Source organism: Phoenix dactylifera, chromosome 8 (assembly GCF_009389715.1).
Source record: "Phoenix dactylifera cultivar Barhee BC4 chromosome 8, palm_55x_up_171113_PBpolish2nd_filt_p, whole genome shotgun sequence".
Classification (NCBI taxonomy): Eukaryota; Viridiplantae; Streptophyta; class Magnoliopsida; order Arecales; family Arecaceae; genus Phoenix; species Phoenix dactylifera.
The window spans coordinates 3,016,839-3,033,630 of record NC_052399.1 but is presented as its reverse complement, the minus strand read 5'-3'; the positions used below and the strand labels follow the sequence as shown (position 1 = coordinate 3,033,630).

Here is a 16,792-nt window from a genome sequence, read left to right as displayed (position 1 = left end):
AAATAGAGTTATAATCAATAGAAGGGCCAATATGAGAGAAGCGAAATTGTAATTCCATTTTCAAGCTTGAGAAGCAATATACCCATCAATTATAATATTAAAATCAAAATTCTATGGTGTATTCATTTGTCTCTACTCATCTGCCTCTGCAGCTCATCCATATAGTGCCATATGCCAAATTCTGAAAAAAAATACCCATTACCTTACCCTTGTATCTACTCTAACTTCAAGCAAACGCGTCTCATATGTCAAAGAAGAGAAAAATTAGAAAATTACCATTCTAGATGGATAACATATATATATATGTAAATAATAGAAATACTTACTATATATCTCTCTATGTATATTGTATTGCAAATGTCAAGAAAATGATTACCATTCTTACCACCTGCTGATATAGGGTCAAATGCTATGCACAACATCTCAAATGGCATCTTGACCGTTATAATACAAACTATAGGCTGCATGTTTGCCCTCCACTCCAACTCCACTTAAGGTTAGTTCAGCTCTACCTTTATCTTGTTTCCTTTCAAATCTTTAATTTTTGAAAAAAATATATTGGAATACCCCATCCTATTTTTTCTTTCCCGTTTTATTTCATACCAGGCACGTGAGCCGCATGTGCCAGGTAATAGCAGTAATGGCAGCAAATGAAGTGATGAACCACCCCGGAAAAAAGGCCAAGGCGACCATCTTACCGGCGGTGACAAATCTAAATTCTCCTGAACTCGTGTCCCTCACGTGACCTTATCACCCTTTTCCCCCAAACCCCTTATCCCGCATTCAGTTCCCTTTTATTTCTCCGCCCAAACCCTCGCGGAGTCCCCATCTCCGAACGCCTCCAAGACCCTTCCTCTAGGGTTTGGGATTGGATTCCGTAGTCCTACTCTCCGAATTCCTCCACCGAGTTTGAGGGAAGTGGGTTCAGACCGGTCTGTTCCATTTTCAGGTAAGATCTCGTGGGCTAAAACCCTACGCTCCTTTCCTACTCACCCAATTTTACGGCGATTTCATATAAAATGATCTGTTTTTTATTCGAAAGTTGACAAACTCAATGGATGGATTTAGGTTTTTTCAACGTTGAACGCCTTATAATCGTCCATCATGGGTCTAAAGTTTTTAAATGGGATGTTGTGGTGATCTTTTTGCTAGAAATATTCTAATTTTTATAAAAAGTTCATGATTCTTGGTAGGTTTAGGTTTTCCTTGCATCTAATAATATCAAGTCCTGTTCAGGATTATCCAAATTTCGTTTGAAGATCTTGCTGATGGGCGATCTTTCTATTTCTTTTTCTTTTTGGGATCGTTCTTTAATGAATGAATAGCACTTTTTTCTTTTCTTTACTTTGGCCTTTTCTGGGAACTCGCCGAATTGGTAATCTGTCCCTTTCTTTGAAGCTCTGTGTTTATAGGAATTCAGCTGTATGGCATCCCAATTATCTCGTGAGTGGTTTGGGATCCAGCAGTTCCCGGCTGCCACACAGAGCAAATTGCACGAATTGCTGGGAAAGCTGAAGCAAGAGGTCTGTGTTCTTCTTCGCGAGATCTTGCCGCAATGCAATATCTATGGCCTTCTCAATCTTTGCTTCTTATCCTTTTTTGGGGGCTTATTTATTTTAATGTATTTATTCTTCTCATGGTTACTTTAAGAATGTGAGCACGTTGACAATTCTGGTGATGGGCAAGGGTGGTGTTGGAAAGTCGTCCACGGTGAACTCCATATTGGGGGAGAGGGTGGCTGCTGTCAGCGCTTTCCAAGTTTGTCTTCTAAATACTGAGTAGTCAATTTTGGGTATTGATTCTCTGGTATAATTCCTTAATATGTTATCGCTGTTGCAGTCAGAAGGATTGCGACCATTGATGTGCTCACGCACGCGAGCAGGATTCACTTTGAATATCATTGACACTCCTGGGCTTGTGGAAGGTGGATATGTCAATGAACAGGCTCTTGAAATCATAAAACGGTTTGTATCAGAGCAGAGTTATTAGTTGGAGATTCATCCTAGAGGCTAAATTTTTGTAGTCTATCAATATTTTATCTGTAAAATGGGAAATAAAGGCCAGATGTAGGGATGTATACTATAAGTTAACCAAGTTATTATGTGATCACAGTAAGCATTATGTGGGTTGAGTAGGGCTTTTGCAAATTTAAGCCCATGAGATTGGACTGTGCCTGCCCATCTTTCCAAAAAAACCGTTTATGATGATGCTAGCTCCTAAAGACTTTTTTTGGCAGGGTGAAATTTTAAAATGTTGGCCATCTTTAGCCTGTTTCCCAAGAATTTAGATCTTCTCCAGTTCATGTTTTTATCTGGTCCTTCAAGTTAAATGGCCCGCTGCTTATTCAGGTCTGTCCTGATCAACTACTGGTGATGGAACAGATCAAGCTCGTGATTTGTTTTGTCAGCCAACATTAATTGTTGCTGACAATGTACTGGAAATACTGGGCAGAAACATGAATAGGAGAAAATACTACCTCCTTAATTTCTGAGGGGAAAAAAGTGGAGGACTTTAGCAACTAGTTTATTTACTCCCTCTTCCTAAAGTGGTCTCTGATTTTCTTATTGTATTTTGTTCCATGCGATGAATAAGATTCTTCCTCTGATTTGCTTTTAACGCTATGCTTATGCTGCTTGTTTGCTTCATATGGTTTTATATAGTTTGAAGTAATATGGACTCTGTTAATATGCCAGGTTTCTCTTGAACAAGACTATCGATGTTCTTCTGTATGTGGACCGATTAGATGCATATAGGGTGGATAGTTTGGATAGACAGGTTATTAAAGCCATAACAGATACATTCGGTAAAAGAATATGGCGGAGGGCTTTGGTTGTTTTAACTCATGCTCAGCTGTCACCACCAGATGGACTGAATTATGATGATTTCTTTGCTAAACGATCAGAAACACTTTTAAAATACATTCGCTTAGGTGCACGTATTAAGAAACAAGAGTTTGAGGTATGAAGCTCTTCATCTTGGATGTCCATTACAGTCAACTTTAACCTATGTATTTTTTCAGTTTTGTCTGATGTTGTCTTCTGCTGTAAGTCTGCAACATGTTATTTAGTTACACTGTGCGGCTTTTCTCTCATAAATGGAAATATTTACAGTTTTGCATATGATTTAAATGTACCCTTGCAGTTAAGGTATTTATTAATCTTACCATCTAGTTTTGCTAGAGAAAGATTTTATTTCCATTTTCTGTTAATTCATACTTATTATATTATATAGCACAAGCATATGCTTTTTTACTGTGGATGTATTCTGCAAATTGCATTGATAAATGAAATTGTAGTTTAGTTGACACACAATGACCTTCTACTGTTTAAATTTTGACCATAACTATAAAGATTTGTTTGCTTAGATATTTCTGTTAAGGGCATGGTTCGGCTCGGTTCCGCCTGTTCCGAGCTATACCGGTGGCTCACCGGTACGGCTCTGGCATTGAAAATAGCTCGCTGCCGGAGCCGGAAAAGGAAAAGAGAAAGAGAGCGAGGAGGGGAGGGAGGGAGAACGAGTGGCAGCGGACGTTGCGGCCGCGGCTAAAAATTTTGAAATTTTTTAAGTGAAGTTGGCAAATCGCTTGCCGACTTCACCGACTTCACTTAGAAATTTCCAAATGAAAAAATTTTGAAATTTTTAAGTACTAAACTTTGCAATAATCACATCTTCATCCACAACTTTGCATGCAGTACTAAACTTTTCACTAAATACAGGTTTATCTATTAATAATGCAAAGAGATAAGGGCTGGAAATTGATTTTTTCAGCAAATTTAGTCCGAAAGCTTGTCAGCGTCCCAAGAGACACGTCCTCAGTTATTTCTATTTGCCATTATGAATAATTGCTTCTCCAATGAACGCCAATTGACCTCTTTTAGCACTCATGATAATCAGAAACCTTTGACAAGTTTGTAAAAAAAAACATACATAATTTTCTCCTCTCTAAGTCTTTTCATCGATTGCCTAAGCAAGAATTTGGTCTTCACTATCGACCTTCCAGAATTTTCCTTTTTTTTTTGCTAGGAAAATCTATCTATATTTATGCTATGAGATTTTTGCCTTTTTGTACAATTTTTGTTCTAGCATCTTGGCACTTAACTTTATTGATGGGAGCAATAATTTACATAAATTTGCTCTTATTAATGGGTACCACATTACTTAATCATCTGGCATACTACTGTTTTTTCAATTCTTATGAATTGACTAGCAAATCATTTTATATCTCATTTGATCCTCATGCCATAGCTCTTACATCCTTCTCCGTGTAGTCTCAAAGCCATTTTTTTGAAACTGAATGAAGAAGAAGCTAACAACTCCCATATAATACCTCGTCTAAAGTAATTTAGCAATTGTGGATATGATACATCCTTTTTAGTTTCCATCCATCATTCACCAACATTCTATTATCTCCACTTTTAGTGAATCTAAGTTATTATTATACCTAGTTCCAGTGTCTATGGGCTAATTATTTTATATTTCCTTTATTGTTTTAGCTCAACTTATCATATAAGATACGATAATCTGCACAATGACTTTTATTTTTTGAATCTTTCAACCTCTATATGCTCTTTAAAGCCTTTTTCTTAATTGAACTTTGCTATTATGTAAAGTAGGTCCTCTTTTTTTTGTTTACCTCTTCTTTCTTACCATTCCACCACATTTTTTTTTATATATGTCATTTACCTTTTCTCTGTAATTTACCTCTCAAACCTTCTAAAGCAACTTACCTGATACAATGTCATTTGGTTTCACAGACATCTTGATTCAATTATCTTTATTCTTTTATCTGCAAAAGCTGCTAGTTTCTTTTTTTTTTTTTTTTTTTTACTCCATCACCAGTATTTTGTGTTTTAATTTTCCTTCTTATTGGATACATGTAGAATTATTAGCCTATGTTGTGGTCGGACCTATCTTAGTGATCTTTGTGATTAATTACTCTTCTCCATTAGAAAATTAATCTGAGACACCTTCCGAACTAATAAAATTAACTATATATTCATCAAACATTTTTTAGAAAGACATCTTTGTTATTGCTAGCTCATTGGCTATTGCAAATGTAAGACATCCCCCATTATATTCCTATCACCAAACTCTTCACCAATACTGTTATTTTACTGCTTATTAAAATAGGATTCCACATACTCCCATACTTTGGTGGCTTGTTAGAAGCTTTGCAAATAGGGTTTTTTGTTTTTTTCCTTAATGTTGCTTTTAAGTGGATGATCAAAGTTCGATTCCTTCAACTGCCCCATGAGAGATGGGTAGCATGCTGTGGTGGATTAATCCCATCATTAAACATATAGCATCTTTTGAGATCAACAAGAAACTATTGACAGAGGAATAGATAAATCGTAAAACATCCTAATTTCTTTAAAGTTTTGAAGAAATATGACATATAGTTTATACTTTGCTCCTTGACCAGTTTGTTATGTGAGCATCATCATGCCCTACTCTTCATTTAGATTTTTATTTCCTAGGGATAGAGAAGTACATTTATTCCTATCCTTTACCTTTTAGAAACTCTTACTGGTTGATCCTTGTAACTAAATCCTAGAACTTAATTTAGTGGAGGTGATTGATATGCTTACTAACTTGGAGATAATGTTTGATCATTTTATGTAACAAATCAAACACAAAACATGCTCCTGTTTACTGGAACAATAGACCTGAAATATGTCACACTGCCCTAGCAATCTCTTAAGAGGATGGCACAAGAATACTCAAAGGCAAGTAGGATAAACAACATATTGTTCTCCTATCAAACACTATACGACAACATTCCTATTCAGGTAGCTTTGTGCACCTTGTTGTAGGTAGAGGTATGCTAGCACATGGAAATCTATCATGGTACCCATGTAGTTTGCACAGAGGAAAAAAATAACAAAAAAGGGAATAAAACAAAAGATGAACAAGGACTTTAAATATAGCTGACACCCCTAGTTCTGTTACGATCAGAAAACTGATGAAAAATGAAGGTTGTTTACAGGATAGAGGAAGGATAAGCTTTGAAATTGCTTCAGGGCCATGTAGAGACTCTATGTCTAAATCCAAAATGCTTCAAAGGTTTACTGATTCGAAAAATGGCGATGAAGATGAGAATTTAGAAAAGGAAGAGAATAAGAGATTATTGGAGAGAAGAAGAGAGAATGAGGAGGAGGAGGAGGAAGGGAAGGAAGTGCACCGAGTGATTTACAACCATAGAGAGTTTCTTATTAAGTATTGTTAGGCTAGTTGCTCTGGGGTGCTTAAAAGATCCACATAACTTTAGAGAGGTGTGGTGATGATGATGCTTATTTAATAGATATTGTGGTATAACGGCTCCAAAACATGTAACCAAGACGCTTTTGAAGGGATGTCAGTGATCATGATGTTTTTTTCGCAGATATGGGGGGTACTATCATTGTTTCAAGTGTTTGCTGGTGCTGGGTGGCACATATCATGCCAGGTCAAGTTGGTGCAGCACATGTCAGCATGGCACCCATTATTTTGATATGGGAAAGCACATGTCACATAAGCTGGTGGTACTTAAATCATTGGTTATAACAGCTCTAAAGCATGCAATTGAGTCTGAAATCATAGTTAATAATAATGGTAAAACCCATGGCAACTGAGAAGGCTGAAAATCATGATTGTTAAATGAACATCAACAATGCTTATGAATATTTGTCAATTAATCCTTAACCACGAGGCCTTTGATATTACATCTCATTTTTTCTTCTTTCTGCATTTGCCTTATAAGCACCTTCTTCTAGTCTTAATTATCCTCTGTACTGGCCAACTTGGTGAAGAGAGATTATATTTCTTCCTGTCATCACAAAAAAAATATGTTTCTTTTGTTTTTGAAAACTATGTTTAATAACAGCTTCCTCATAATCTGTACACTCCAACTCTTCCTCGTCACATCAGCACACCTTTTGATTATTGTTCTTCTTTACCATATGAAAGCCATGCTTTTGAATCAGGAAAATATTTGAACCCGAGGTTCCATCCTTGCATCAACATTTCATTTCTTTCTACCATTTAGTCTTTGCACTCTTTTAACTGTTGCAGTTTAGAGTAAAACCCGATTTTGAGATGACCATCAAGACAATGTTGGCTGACTTATGTCCATCAAATCAAGGATTAATTAGGTAGTCTCCTGCACCTTTTATTTGTCTCATACTGGACTTGTAGTGAAATTCCAGTCCTTTTCTTTGATGGGGTTATATCGATTCATATAGAAGATAACATGCTTATGTGGTAACGAAAGAGATGAATGATGGACAATGTGAATTCTATGAAGGCAATGCAGTGTTGCAAGTGATCTGACGTGTAACATTATTTGTAGATGTAAAACCATTGCACTGCTTGCTGTTGTTGCAAAAATACGGAATTTTCTTTGAACAATGGTAACAGTATCTGGACTGTTGCAGGGCCTAAAGCAACCTAATAATACTTTCAGCCTGATAAATGCCCTGTTACCTGATTGGTAGCTTTACAGGGAAGATAATTGATGTTCTGAGGTTATTAGATATGATCATTGGGCTGGGTCAGATTTGGTTGTTGGAGTTCAATTCAGGTTTCTTTGAGAAACATTTGAGACTGAACAACCTGATCCAGTCCTGTCAGATGGGTATGCCCGACCCTCCCATTGGGATCCCCAACATAGTGTGATACAAAGTTAAGATGTCAGGGACATACTATCATGCACTACCATTGTGCATGCCTGCGTCCATATGCATGTGTATGTAGATATCATTTAGCTGGCAGCAGGGGACTCTTCAAACTTAACCTTGAAGCATTTATTTACTTGTACCCAAAAAAGTGTTTTTTTCAAAAAAGATGACTATCGGGATTTGGAGTTTAACTTTGTAATTGTATCTTGAATTGGTTTCCTTTGGGCTCTCTCTGTGTGTGTGTGTGTGTGTGTACCCTTTCAACAACATTGAATCCAGTCAATGACGTTTCAGTATATGGTTGCTTGCTCCAGACATACTATCTGATTACATCATTACTGAACTTCCTAATTGTCCTGTAAGTGTAGCATGAATAACACTATATTGACAGTTGGTGATAACCTGCTCCAGTAGGTCAAGGGTGTGAAAACTGTTATTAAATCTCCTGTCTGAGCCCTGAACTGTTAAGGAATAGTAAATGCCACCAATTGTTGATGGAATCATCATTCAGCCAATTTCGTTAGTCTTCTTTCAATTTTTATAACTACCTTTTGCATCAGTAAGATGGCAATCTAGAATTTTATGCTTATCAAGTCTGAACATCTGCTTGACCTCTCAAGTTTGATTCCTCCATTCATGTATAAACCACATCAATCCATCGGTCTCATATATCTGTACTAAGAAAAGCCTTTTATTCAGTCCGTTTATACATTGAGGTTTGCTCAAACAGATATTGGTTGGGTGGCATTGTTTTTTGAAGGATCATGAATTTTTGCTATTAGGATCGTACATCCTCGAACAGTAGTGGCAGTTCAAGTATTTGAATTTGTTGATGTCTTCTTCTTGAATTATGAGCTGTAATATAGCTTCTAAAAGATTTCATGATAAACTAGTTCATGGTACAAGGTGGGGCTTGATTATACAGTGTCTTTTGTTTAAGTTAGGAATCTGTTGTTCCTGTGGTCTTGGTCGAGAACAGTGGGAGATGCAAAACTAATGATAATGGGGAGAAGGTGCGTCCTATTCCTCCTTCCCTCTTCTCGTCTTCCTTTTAAATTTCTTTCAAATTTGTCTTGGTTGTTTAAAGTAATGTATTTTGTAAAATCGCAGATTCTTCCTGATGGTACTGCATGGATTCCGAACTTGGTTGAAGTAATAACAGTTGTTATCTCAAATGGGAGCAAACCTATTACTGTTGATCAGAAGTTGATTGATGGCCCCAACCCTAATGAGAGGGGAAAGTTGTTCATACCTCTTATCCTAGCTTTCCAGGTCAGCTTCCATGTTGCATTAAACCATTGAAATTTGGGACATAGTATTTCTCCTACAGAAATGAGCTCGTATTTTATTTTTACTGATTTCTGCCTATATTTCAGTATTTTTTCGTGGTGAAACGGATCCAGAAAGCCATAAAGCAGGACATTGCAAAAGAAAGCAAGCCTCTTTGGGAGCTGCGCGACATGGGCTTGGCAAACCGGAAATTCTAGAGGTTTAAAGTCTTTTTTCTCTTTTCCTTTTTTGGGGGGGCTTAGCATGACAGCTCTCTTTTTTCTGCTGCTGTTTTGTGACTTTTGTACCATTAACTGGCTTTATAGGAGTAGCTAAGTTGGGCGGCAGATTAAGATTTTATTGTTGAGGATGATTCTAATTCCAATGTTATTCAGTGTCATGGTTAGTTTTTTGATTGCTGTAGCCTTCAACTTCGAAGCAGCTAAATGTGATATTCGGTCGTTTGCATTCTTTTCTTTTTCTAGATTGTCTTTCTTTTTGGAAGAAATGAGAGAGAATAAATTGCCAGATTTTTTTTCATTATAAATGAAACAAAAGTATTACTTTCATTACATAGAGACTGATAGAGGGAAAGCTCAACCAAAGCATTTAAAGGTGAAAGTGGATCGGATAATATTCATTTAAATTTATTTTCGTGTGTAAATTTATTCGAATATGAATAGCAATTTGAGTATTAGATTAATATTTATATTTATATTTATTAAAAAAATAGATATGCATGTGATTAGATAATTATCTGATTTATTGAATATTTATTTTCATTTGTAATCTTATTTAATTTTTGATATATAACTCATAATTTTTTTAAAAATATAAATAATTACATTAACATTGTTATTAACTTAATTTATTATCTACTTAATAATATATTTAATTATTTAATTTATATTATATCTATATTTATATTTTTAATATTCGATTGGTATCTGTATTCGTTTAAAATAAATATGAATATGAATTTTTGCGTTCGACCAATCTTCCTATTTATATTTGTTAAACAAAATAAATATGGATATGGATATGCCATTATTCGATTCATATTCAATTTGGTTTTAGCTCTGTAAGTATTTGGAGGTTTGGAGCATGGATTCTCAAATCTCAATATGGGTATCTTAAAATAACAATAGGAACGTTTCTGTGCTTCTATTTTTTAACAATAGAAACTCGTATTCCTATCTTATCGGCCATTTATTTAGTTTTAGCACTGATGATTGTCAGAAGTCGATTCATTTTAGTGACCGTTCGGCTTGGTGTAAGTGGGCTCCGAAGTTACTTTGGATCGTTTCTTTCTGAATTGGGTTAGACGTTCTTATAACGGAAAGTCCATTTAGTTTAATAAAATGCTTGAAGTAGACTTCCCTTGGTCTGAATTGGGTTTAGTTGTTCAGTTATGGACAACTAAACAGTTTACAAGCTATAAACTCAATTAGGCCAATCGCTTTGTCGGGCATTTACCCTCAACATTCCTTTCCTTGCCTTCTATGTGAAGCCAGGGAGATATGATAAAAGAGCGCATGGAGCTGTCAACACAATCATACTAATGTAGCCTCCCTAATTAAGAAAGCACTATTTTTTTTTTTTTTTTGAAAAAAAAGTTGAGAAAGAACTGTAGAAAAATTTCGTTTGTTTTTAGCTGTTAGCACCGGTTGGGATGTATGCTTTGGTGTTAGTTTCCGAATGGTTGTGTTGAACATCGTGCAAGGATGGTAGGGACTGATGCAACGAGAAAGCAATCCTCTGAAAGTCTCTGTTGGGCTGCAGGTTTGAAGGGAGAAAGAAAATGCTCTCTGGACCACGTTTTGGGAGCCAATTCCTGTAGGTGTGCTCGTCGTAGTACACCAATCGGCCCTCCAAATTGTCACAAAGAATGCCGGTCCCATCATGAATTTCTCGAAGCCAGTCCGGTCATGATTCGAGACTTCTCCGAGCTTATTCGACGGTTGAGCTCACGGCATGGTTTGCATGCATGGAGGACTATTGCTTCCGTCTATACTACAGAGTCGCATATGTTCATCTGCCATGGCCTGTGAAAAGCCAAAAGGCCTTAACAAAACTTATAAAGGAATATTTCTTAACATGGATTAGTAAAAGCAATTTACTAAATAACAAACACATAAGAGAAGGTTAGATAATGCAAAGGCTGGTAAAAAGATTTTGACATATGAACTATTCCATGTTGCAAATAAATATCACTAATTGATAACTATATATCACTAGTGAATTTTCACAACCAGAAAACACGCGTATAGTGACGGAAAATTAGTGACGGACCGTTATCAGTCACTATTTGTGACAGATTAGTGACCGACAGAAATTTGGTCACCGTGGTGTAAACTTAGTGACAGATTAGTGACAGGCCGGTGACAGAATGCGCGGGTAGTATGGGCGCCAAAACTTAGTGACCATCGTAGTGACGGGATATCTGTCAGCAAAATGATAACCGAAATTGTAAACAGACAGTGACAAATTCAGCCGTTACAAATATCGTAACCTAAGTGTTTATAAATTTTTAAAAGATTATTTTTGGCAGTGACGGATTATTAACAAAAATTTCCGCCACCAAATTTAAATTTTAATTCCAAAAATATTAAAAATATTATTTTTGAGTAATTCTAAATTAAAAAAAGATAAAAGGAGGAAAATCCAAAATGAAACTAAGTGTGTCCGCCGTCCCACCCAAATTCCTTCGATAACCCAAATTTCAGTCGTTCTCCAGAAAACTCAAATTTCTCCTTCTTATTTTCAAATCTCATGGTGCCGATTATGATCCATTTGCATTCCTACTGCTGCTTGCAGACCGACTTACCTCATCACTTCCCCATCAGCCCGGTCGAACTTAAAACATTGGCTTCGTCCCGATTGGAGGGTTAGGGCTTTTGGCATCGCCGCTTCCCCTTTCTTGTCTCCCCTCTCCTCTCCTCCACCTCCGCCCTCTCCTCTCCGGCTCCCCCTTGCCGACCATTTGTGCCTCCCCGTCGACGGTGACCACGGCTACATCACGCCCCCCGATCGGCCGATCCAACTCTCACCCGGGACGAGATCATCACGGCTACATCACCCCGTCGACGCCCCCCTCCTTCTTGCTCGTCGGCTAGGGTTTTCAGAACCCACAACTGGTTCTTCCCCGAGCGAGGTAAACCCTAACCCCGTTTCTTTTTACCCCATGATAACAAAATAAAAGAAACGAAGAAGAGGAAGAGGAAGGGGGAAGGAACTTACCGAGGGTCTCCGCCTGTGGATCCGGCGCCGCGCTTGATCGCCGCCGTGGCCGCAGTTGTCGACGGCCGCGCTAGGGTTCTTCTTTCCCTCCTATCTGGGTTCTTTTCCTTCCCCTGCTGCAGGTAGGCAAGGCAGAGAGGGTCATTCCTCCCCCCTCTGCTACGGGTAGTCCAGTCCCGATTGGCATTCTTCCTTCCCCTGTTGGTCGCGTTCTCTATGATGTTGAATTTTGTCCTCAAGGTCTCTCTCTCTCTCTCTCTCTCTCTCTTTCAGTATAGAGCTTATCCCTTCTTTTCCCTCTTGATTTTTGGGGTTTTCTTCGTTTTCTCCTGATATTATGTGGTAGATTTTATAATGGTGGTTAGGATTTGCGCTACATGTACCAAGGTTAGGATTTTGGGTTGCCCTGGTCTTGAAGTTGCCGGATCTGGCTGTAGCTATATGAATAAAGAGAAGAGGGAAGAAAACTGGTCGGCTTGCTCTCCTTATTGTTGGCAACCCGCTTACCAAGCTTCCCACATTAATTTGTTCTTAAAATGTAGCTTCCTATTTTATTCTTTTTTATTTTTTGTGAGAAGGGCAGAAGAAGGAGATGGTGCATGTGTTAGCCATTTTTAGAGGACCTTCTCACACATCAAGAGCTATCTATTTTCTTTAATTTTTTAATGTTTCTATTAATTTTTCAAAGTGATGATATCTTGGCCATTATCCAGGCAAGCTGCTTTTTAATTGCTGCAGATTGTGTCATCAATGCCTACATCTGAGTCTTATTTTCTTTTAATCTGTCGCTCTATTGTTCCATGCTGTTCTCTATAATCTCTCTAATTACTTTTTTGGTTGTGTATTGCTATGAAACTTTTTGGCCCTCCTATGTTTTGGACTTCACACCTAAGTGCAGCCAGTTTGATCTGGGATTATGGCTGATATGCCACCCAAACAATAATGGATATTTTTCAACTGTTAATTTATGTCTCCAGAAAATCAATAGTAACTTAACATATTCAATTTTACCATCAAATTAGAATGAGGTTGCAGAGCTTAATTACTGTAGAAAGAGCTTTATAAATATTTTAAGTAGGTGATAGATATGTCTTTACCCTGTTGCTGATCATCATAAAGATTGAAAACATATGGTCCTGGTATTTTGGATTGGGCTTTCAATCTCAGGATCGAAACGACACAAAGTCTTGTACTGTAGCAAATTCTTGTATTTTGGATTGAACAGCCTCATTACTTGCAGCGTTCGAAGCGGCAATTTCTTCTAGGCGCTTCCATACAACTTCACGTTTTGACTTAATCTCCTTTTCTTTAGATTCATCTTCTTCAAACTTCTTCAAGCACTCCATGAATAGCCCAGGATCATGATCAGAAAATATCTTATGAACATTTAGCGTGAGGCTCTGAACAGCTTGGTTCCAGTGATACTTTGTATTTCTCTCCAAAGCAGGGAAGATAATTGGTAAAATCGCCTTACAGTTTTGTTTGATTAAGTTTTCAATATGATCATTGTTCCATAAAAATAACGCTCTCTCTGCAACCTGCAAAAGGACCACAAGACCGAGTTAGATGAGATTGTAGAAGATGTCATAAACTCAAGTTTCTACAATGAAACTCAATCAACTCAATGCTCGGCCAATGTTGAATCCAATTCATAGTGAGATGAATCATGATCATGGGATACTCCCTTTTGGTTTTGGTTTAAATATGGATGTTGTTATAGTTTGGGACTTTTTTTAGTTTTGCTTTGACTATGGATGTTGTCATTGGTTATTGTAATTTCGGTTAATAATTTCAGCTTCACAGGTATGCCCTCATCTAATGTCACTCTTAACTTTTGCTCATGTTTTTATATTTCTGTAAGTAACTATGAACTGAATTGTAATGCTTTCTTTTTAACTTCAGATGGGATATACTTTGCTAAAGGAAACATGTTAAGGGAAACAAAACGGGGCAATGCTCTCTCTCTCTCTCTCTCTCTGTTTTTTTTTTTGCCCCTCTGATGAATGGAATGAAACAGGTTAAAGGAAACAACAAGGGGCAATGCAAAAGCAAAGGGTCAAAGCATACTGCTGGCTTTCTATCTGAACGAGTACAAGTTCTTATTCCGACTCCTTCCCGGTTGACAGAGTTGAAGTCATTTATGTCAGTCCATTGGAATCATATACTGACGACATTTATATATGTCTCTTGTATTCTGGAAAGAGAGATGCTGAATGAAAAGCTTTCAGCAGAACACTTCCATTGTTTTGTTTATGCATATGACTGGATGAGGCTCTAGCTTGTATTTTTCTTTTATTATGAGCCAATCAATGTACCAAATGTACCAGATTATTGGAATGTGACCAGTGACCAAATTTGGTTACTGAATTGTTTACCAAGTATTGTGACGAGCTAATATAAACTTAGTGACAGGATTTTGGTTTCTAAAAATTGATTTTGCTCAGTAAGTCAGTAACGGAATTAGTGACAAATTTAGTGACAAAATTTGTGACCATGTCTGTGACGACTAAATCGATCACTGAAGGTTGTGACAAATCAGTGACCAAATTTGTGACTGAATTCTATGACAAAATCAGTGACCAAGTTATCTTCGTCACTAACTCAATGACTGGTTAGTGACGGAAAATACGTAATTTCTTAAATATTTAATTTTTGGATTTGTAACGGCTTAGTGACGGCGGTTCTGTCACGGAGTTTAGTGACGGGAATCGCCGCCGTCATTGAGAATTTAGTGACGCGTGTTTTTGTAACTAATTTCGTGACGGGAGCTCCGGTCACAAATTCCGTATTAGTAACCGGAAACACGGTATAGTGACGGAAATCTCCGTCACTATACGCGTGTTTTCTGGTAGTGTTTGTTTGTGGTGATATCCTTGTCGGGGTCTTTTTCATCAGAAGCACCAAGTACTCTATGCGTCTCTCGAGAAGCTGCCTGCAGCCTTTTATATATCATGCGTAATTTACTAGCCTTATCAGGGTGATTTGCCAAAAAAAAGTCACTTAATCCGCAGCTCCATTTGTCTCCTTATAGACATATATTGCCTTGAAGGTAATGCCATCACTAGCTATGCCTTAGATGTCCTAAAGTAGGGAGTGGTGTCCCCTAGCGTCCCTAGGACACTCCCGGATCCAACTGATCATTGTAACGGAGACACCTTCAAGTAGGATAGCATTGGCCCGCAGCACACGCCAAGTATGACAAAGACCAGCCCAAGTTGCCCTCAACTCCGCCCCCGGGACCGAGATGTCAAAGATCGGGCTCCCTTCGGCTGCCACCACTCTAGAGTTCGGATCTCTGATCAAGAAACTAGCACCACTCTTGATGCTTCCATCCAAAACACATACATCAAAGTTGACATTGAAAAAGCTCGAGGGTGGAGGCTGCCAAGTGATGTACATCGTCCGAGACGCTACATGAGCAGAGGTAGAGTCTTAGATGCCCCGAGCTATCAAAGACTCTTCAGATAGACATGCATCGGTGATCTCCGCAGCCTGCACACGGGCCCTTTTCAAGATGAGCCTTGGCGTAGAATTGCTCTCTCTGAATATCTAGAAGTTCATTGCCAACCAAATATGATAAGCAGCGTATGTGGCCTTGATGGCCTCAAGCCGTGTCTGAAGCATAGTCGACCACCTCCTGAGTGCTTGAGTAAAAGAGCCAGACTGGCACAGAGACTCTGGCGGGATATCAAAAAGTTTCCACACCCACACAACTCGATCACACTGGAATAGAATGTGATTTACAGACTTCTCCACCTCCAACCCGGGATAGGTTGGGGGAATGCTCAACCCGGGCTTGCTCAAGACGACCCTAGTCGGGAGATGTCTTCGATTTACTTTCCATATAAGTGAAATCCTTAGGTTTCGACGATCAAATGGATTTTTATATTTTCTTGAATACATTCTCATGGGAAGACATTGCTTGCTTAGTGAAATAAATTAGAGAAGGTCAAAAACCCTCGTCTAGATATTCAATGAGCAGAGCAAGAAAGATATAGTGAAAAGCTTCTAAGGTTGCTTTGCTAATCTCTCCTTTGTGAGAACACACATACACACATCCCTCAATAAGATGTATGTATGCATGCATGCATGCATGCATTCATTTACTTACATGTCTTTACTTCATTGCAAGTTATCATATAGTAAGAAAATTAAGCAAAAATATTTTTTTGATTATTTACTCAAATAATAATTCTTATTGACTATTTATGGGGATTGTCCACCCATCCTCCTCTCTTCTTTTTCACATGTAACCAACGTCGATTATGTATCTATTTTATCCATTTTACCACTAGAATAAAACTTTAAAATACTTTTGCCGATGAAGATCTAATTTGTTTGGCTGCAGAATTTAAGCAGTTGCTTTCCACGTGAGTACATCAACATTCATGTAGCATAAAAATTCTCTCTCGTCACTGCTGCTAACAGGCACGCTGAACTTTAGTTTGGATAGCACGAAACCTTGCCACTTTAGATAAGATGTGGGGGGTACAATTCTGCAGGGTGTCGACCCTCATTTCGAATCTAATTATACTGGACTCTGGTTCTATAAGTGGCTTGGTTTGCTCGAAGATCTGTACTCCAACTCGGGTAAGGTCAGCTGGATATAAGGAAGAGCGTTAGGGTTG

General features: G+C 37.9%; 2 protein-coding genes and 1 non-coding gene across 4 annotated transcripts; all 3 read left to right on the top strand.

The window, feature by feature from the left end:
• The first annotated feature begins 781 nt into the window (after positions 1-781).
• LOC103695980 (translocase of chloroplast 34, chloroplastic-like) lies at positions 782-9,401 on the top strand. Of its 2 annotated transcripts, none has more exons than XM_008777453.4 (8): positions 782-949; positions 1,413-1,523; positions 1,651-1,758; positions 1,840-1,964; positions 2,694-2,958; positions 8,600-8,668; positions 8,766-8,927; positions 9,032-9,401. In XM_008777453.4, exons 2-8 carry the CDS (start codon positions 1,425-1,427, stop codon positions 9,140-9,142), a joined length of 939 nt encoding a protein of 312 aa, XP_008775675.2. In that variant the 5' UTR covers positions 782-949; positions 1,413-1,424; the 3' UTR covers positions 9,143-9,401. The 2 variants fall into 2 exon arrangements, with proteins under 2 accessions (XP_008775675.2, XP_008775669.2); XM_008777447.4 differs by having other exon boundaries at positions 1,399-1,523.
• A 1,451-nt stretch (positions 9,402-10,852) lies between these two features.
• LOC120111462 lies at positions 10,853-14,516 on the top strand. Its single transcript, XM_039128510.1, has 3 exons — positions 10,853-10,971; positions 11,742-12,078; positions 14,182-14,516. Exons 1-3 carry the CDS (start codon positions 10,853-10,855, stop codon positions 14,440-14,442), a joined length of 717 nt encoding a protein of 238 aa, XP_038984438.1. The 3' UTR covers positions 14,443-14,516.
• Positions 12,593-12,687, top strand: LOC120111815. The gene has a single exon (XR_005513209.1). It is a non-coding gene; the product is annotated as a small nucleolar RNA snoR109 (small nucleolar RNA).
• Positions 14,517-16,792: the final 2,276 nt, after the last annotated feature.

Excerpts from the sequence above, each read along its gene's own strand:
- LOC103695980 (XM_008777453.4), top strand. The coding sequence starts at position 1,425 with ATGGCATCCCAATTATCTCGTGAGTGGTTTGGGATCCAGCAGTTCCCG. Across the intron at positions 8,669-8,765 it reads CTAATGATAATGGGGAGAAG|ATTCTTCCTGATGGTACTGC; the intron begins GTGCGTCCTATT and ends GTAAAATCGCAG. Across the intron at positions 8,928-9,031 it reads CTCTTATCCTAGCTTTCCAG|TATTTTTTCGTGGTGAAACG; the intron begins GTCAGCTTCCAT and ends CCTATATTTCAG.
- LOC120111462 (XM_039128510.1), top strand. The coding sequence starts at position 10,853 with ATGATTCGAGACTTCTCCGAGCTTATTCGACGGTTGAGCTCACGGCAT. Across the intron at positions 10,972-11,741 it reads ATGTTCATCTGCCATGGCCT|ACCGACTTACCTCATCACTT; the intron begins GTGAAAAGCCAA and ends TGCTGCTTGCAG. Across the intron at positions 12,079-14,181 it reads CTGGTTCTTCCCCGAGCGAG|GTTAAAGGAAACAACAAGGG; the intron begins GTAAACCCTAAC and ends GGAATGAAACAG.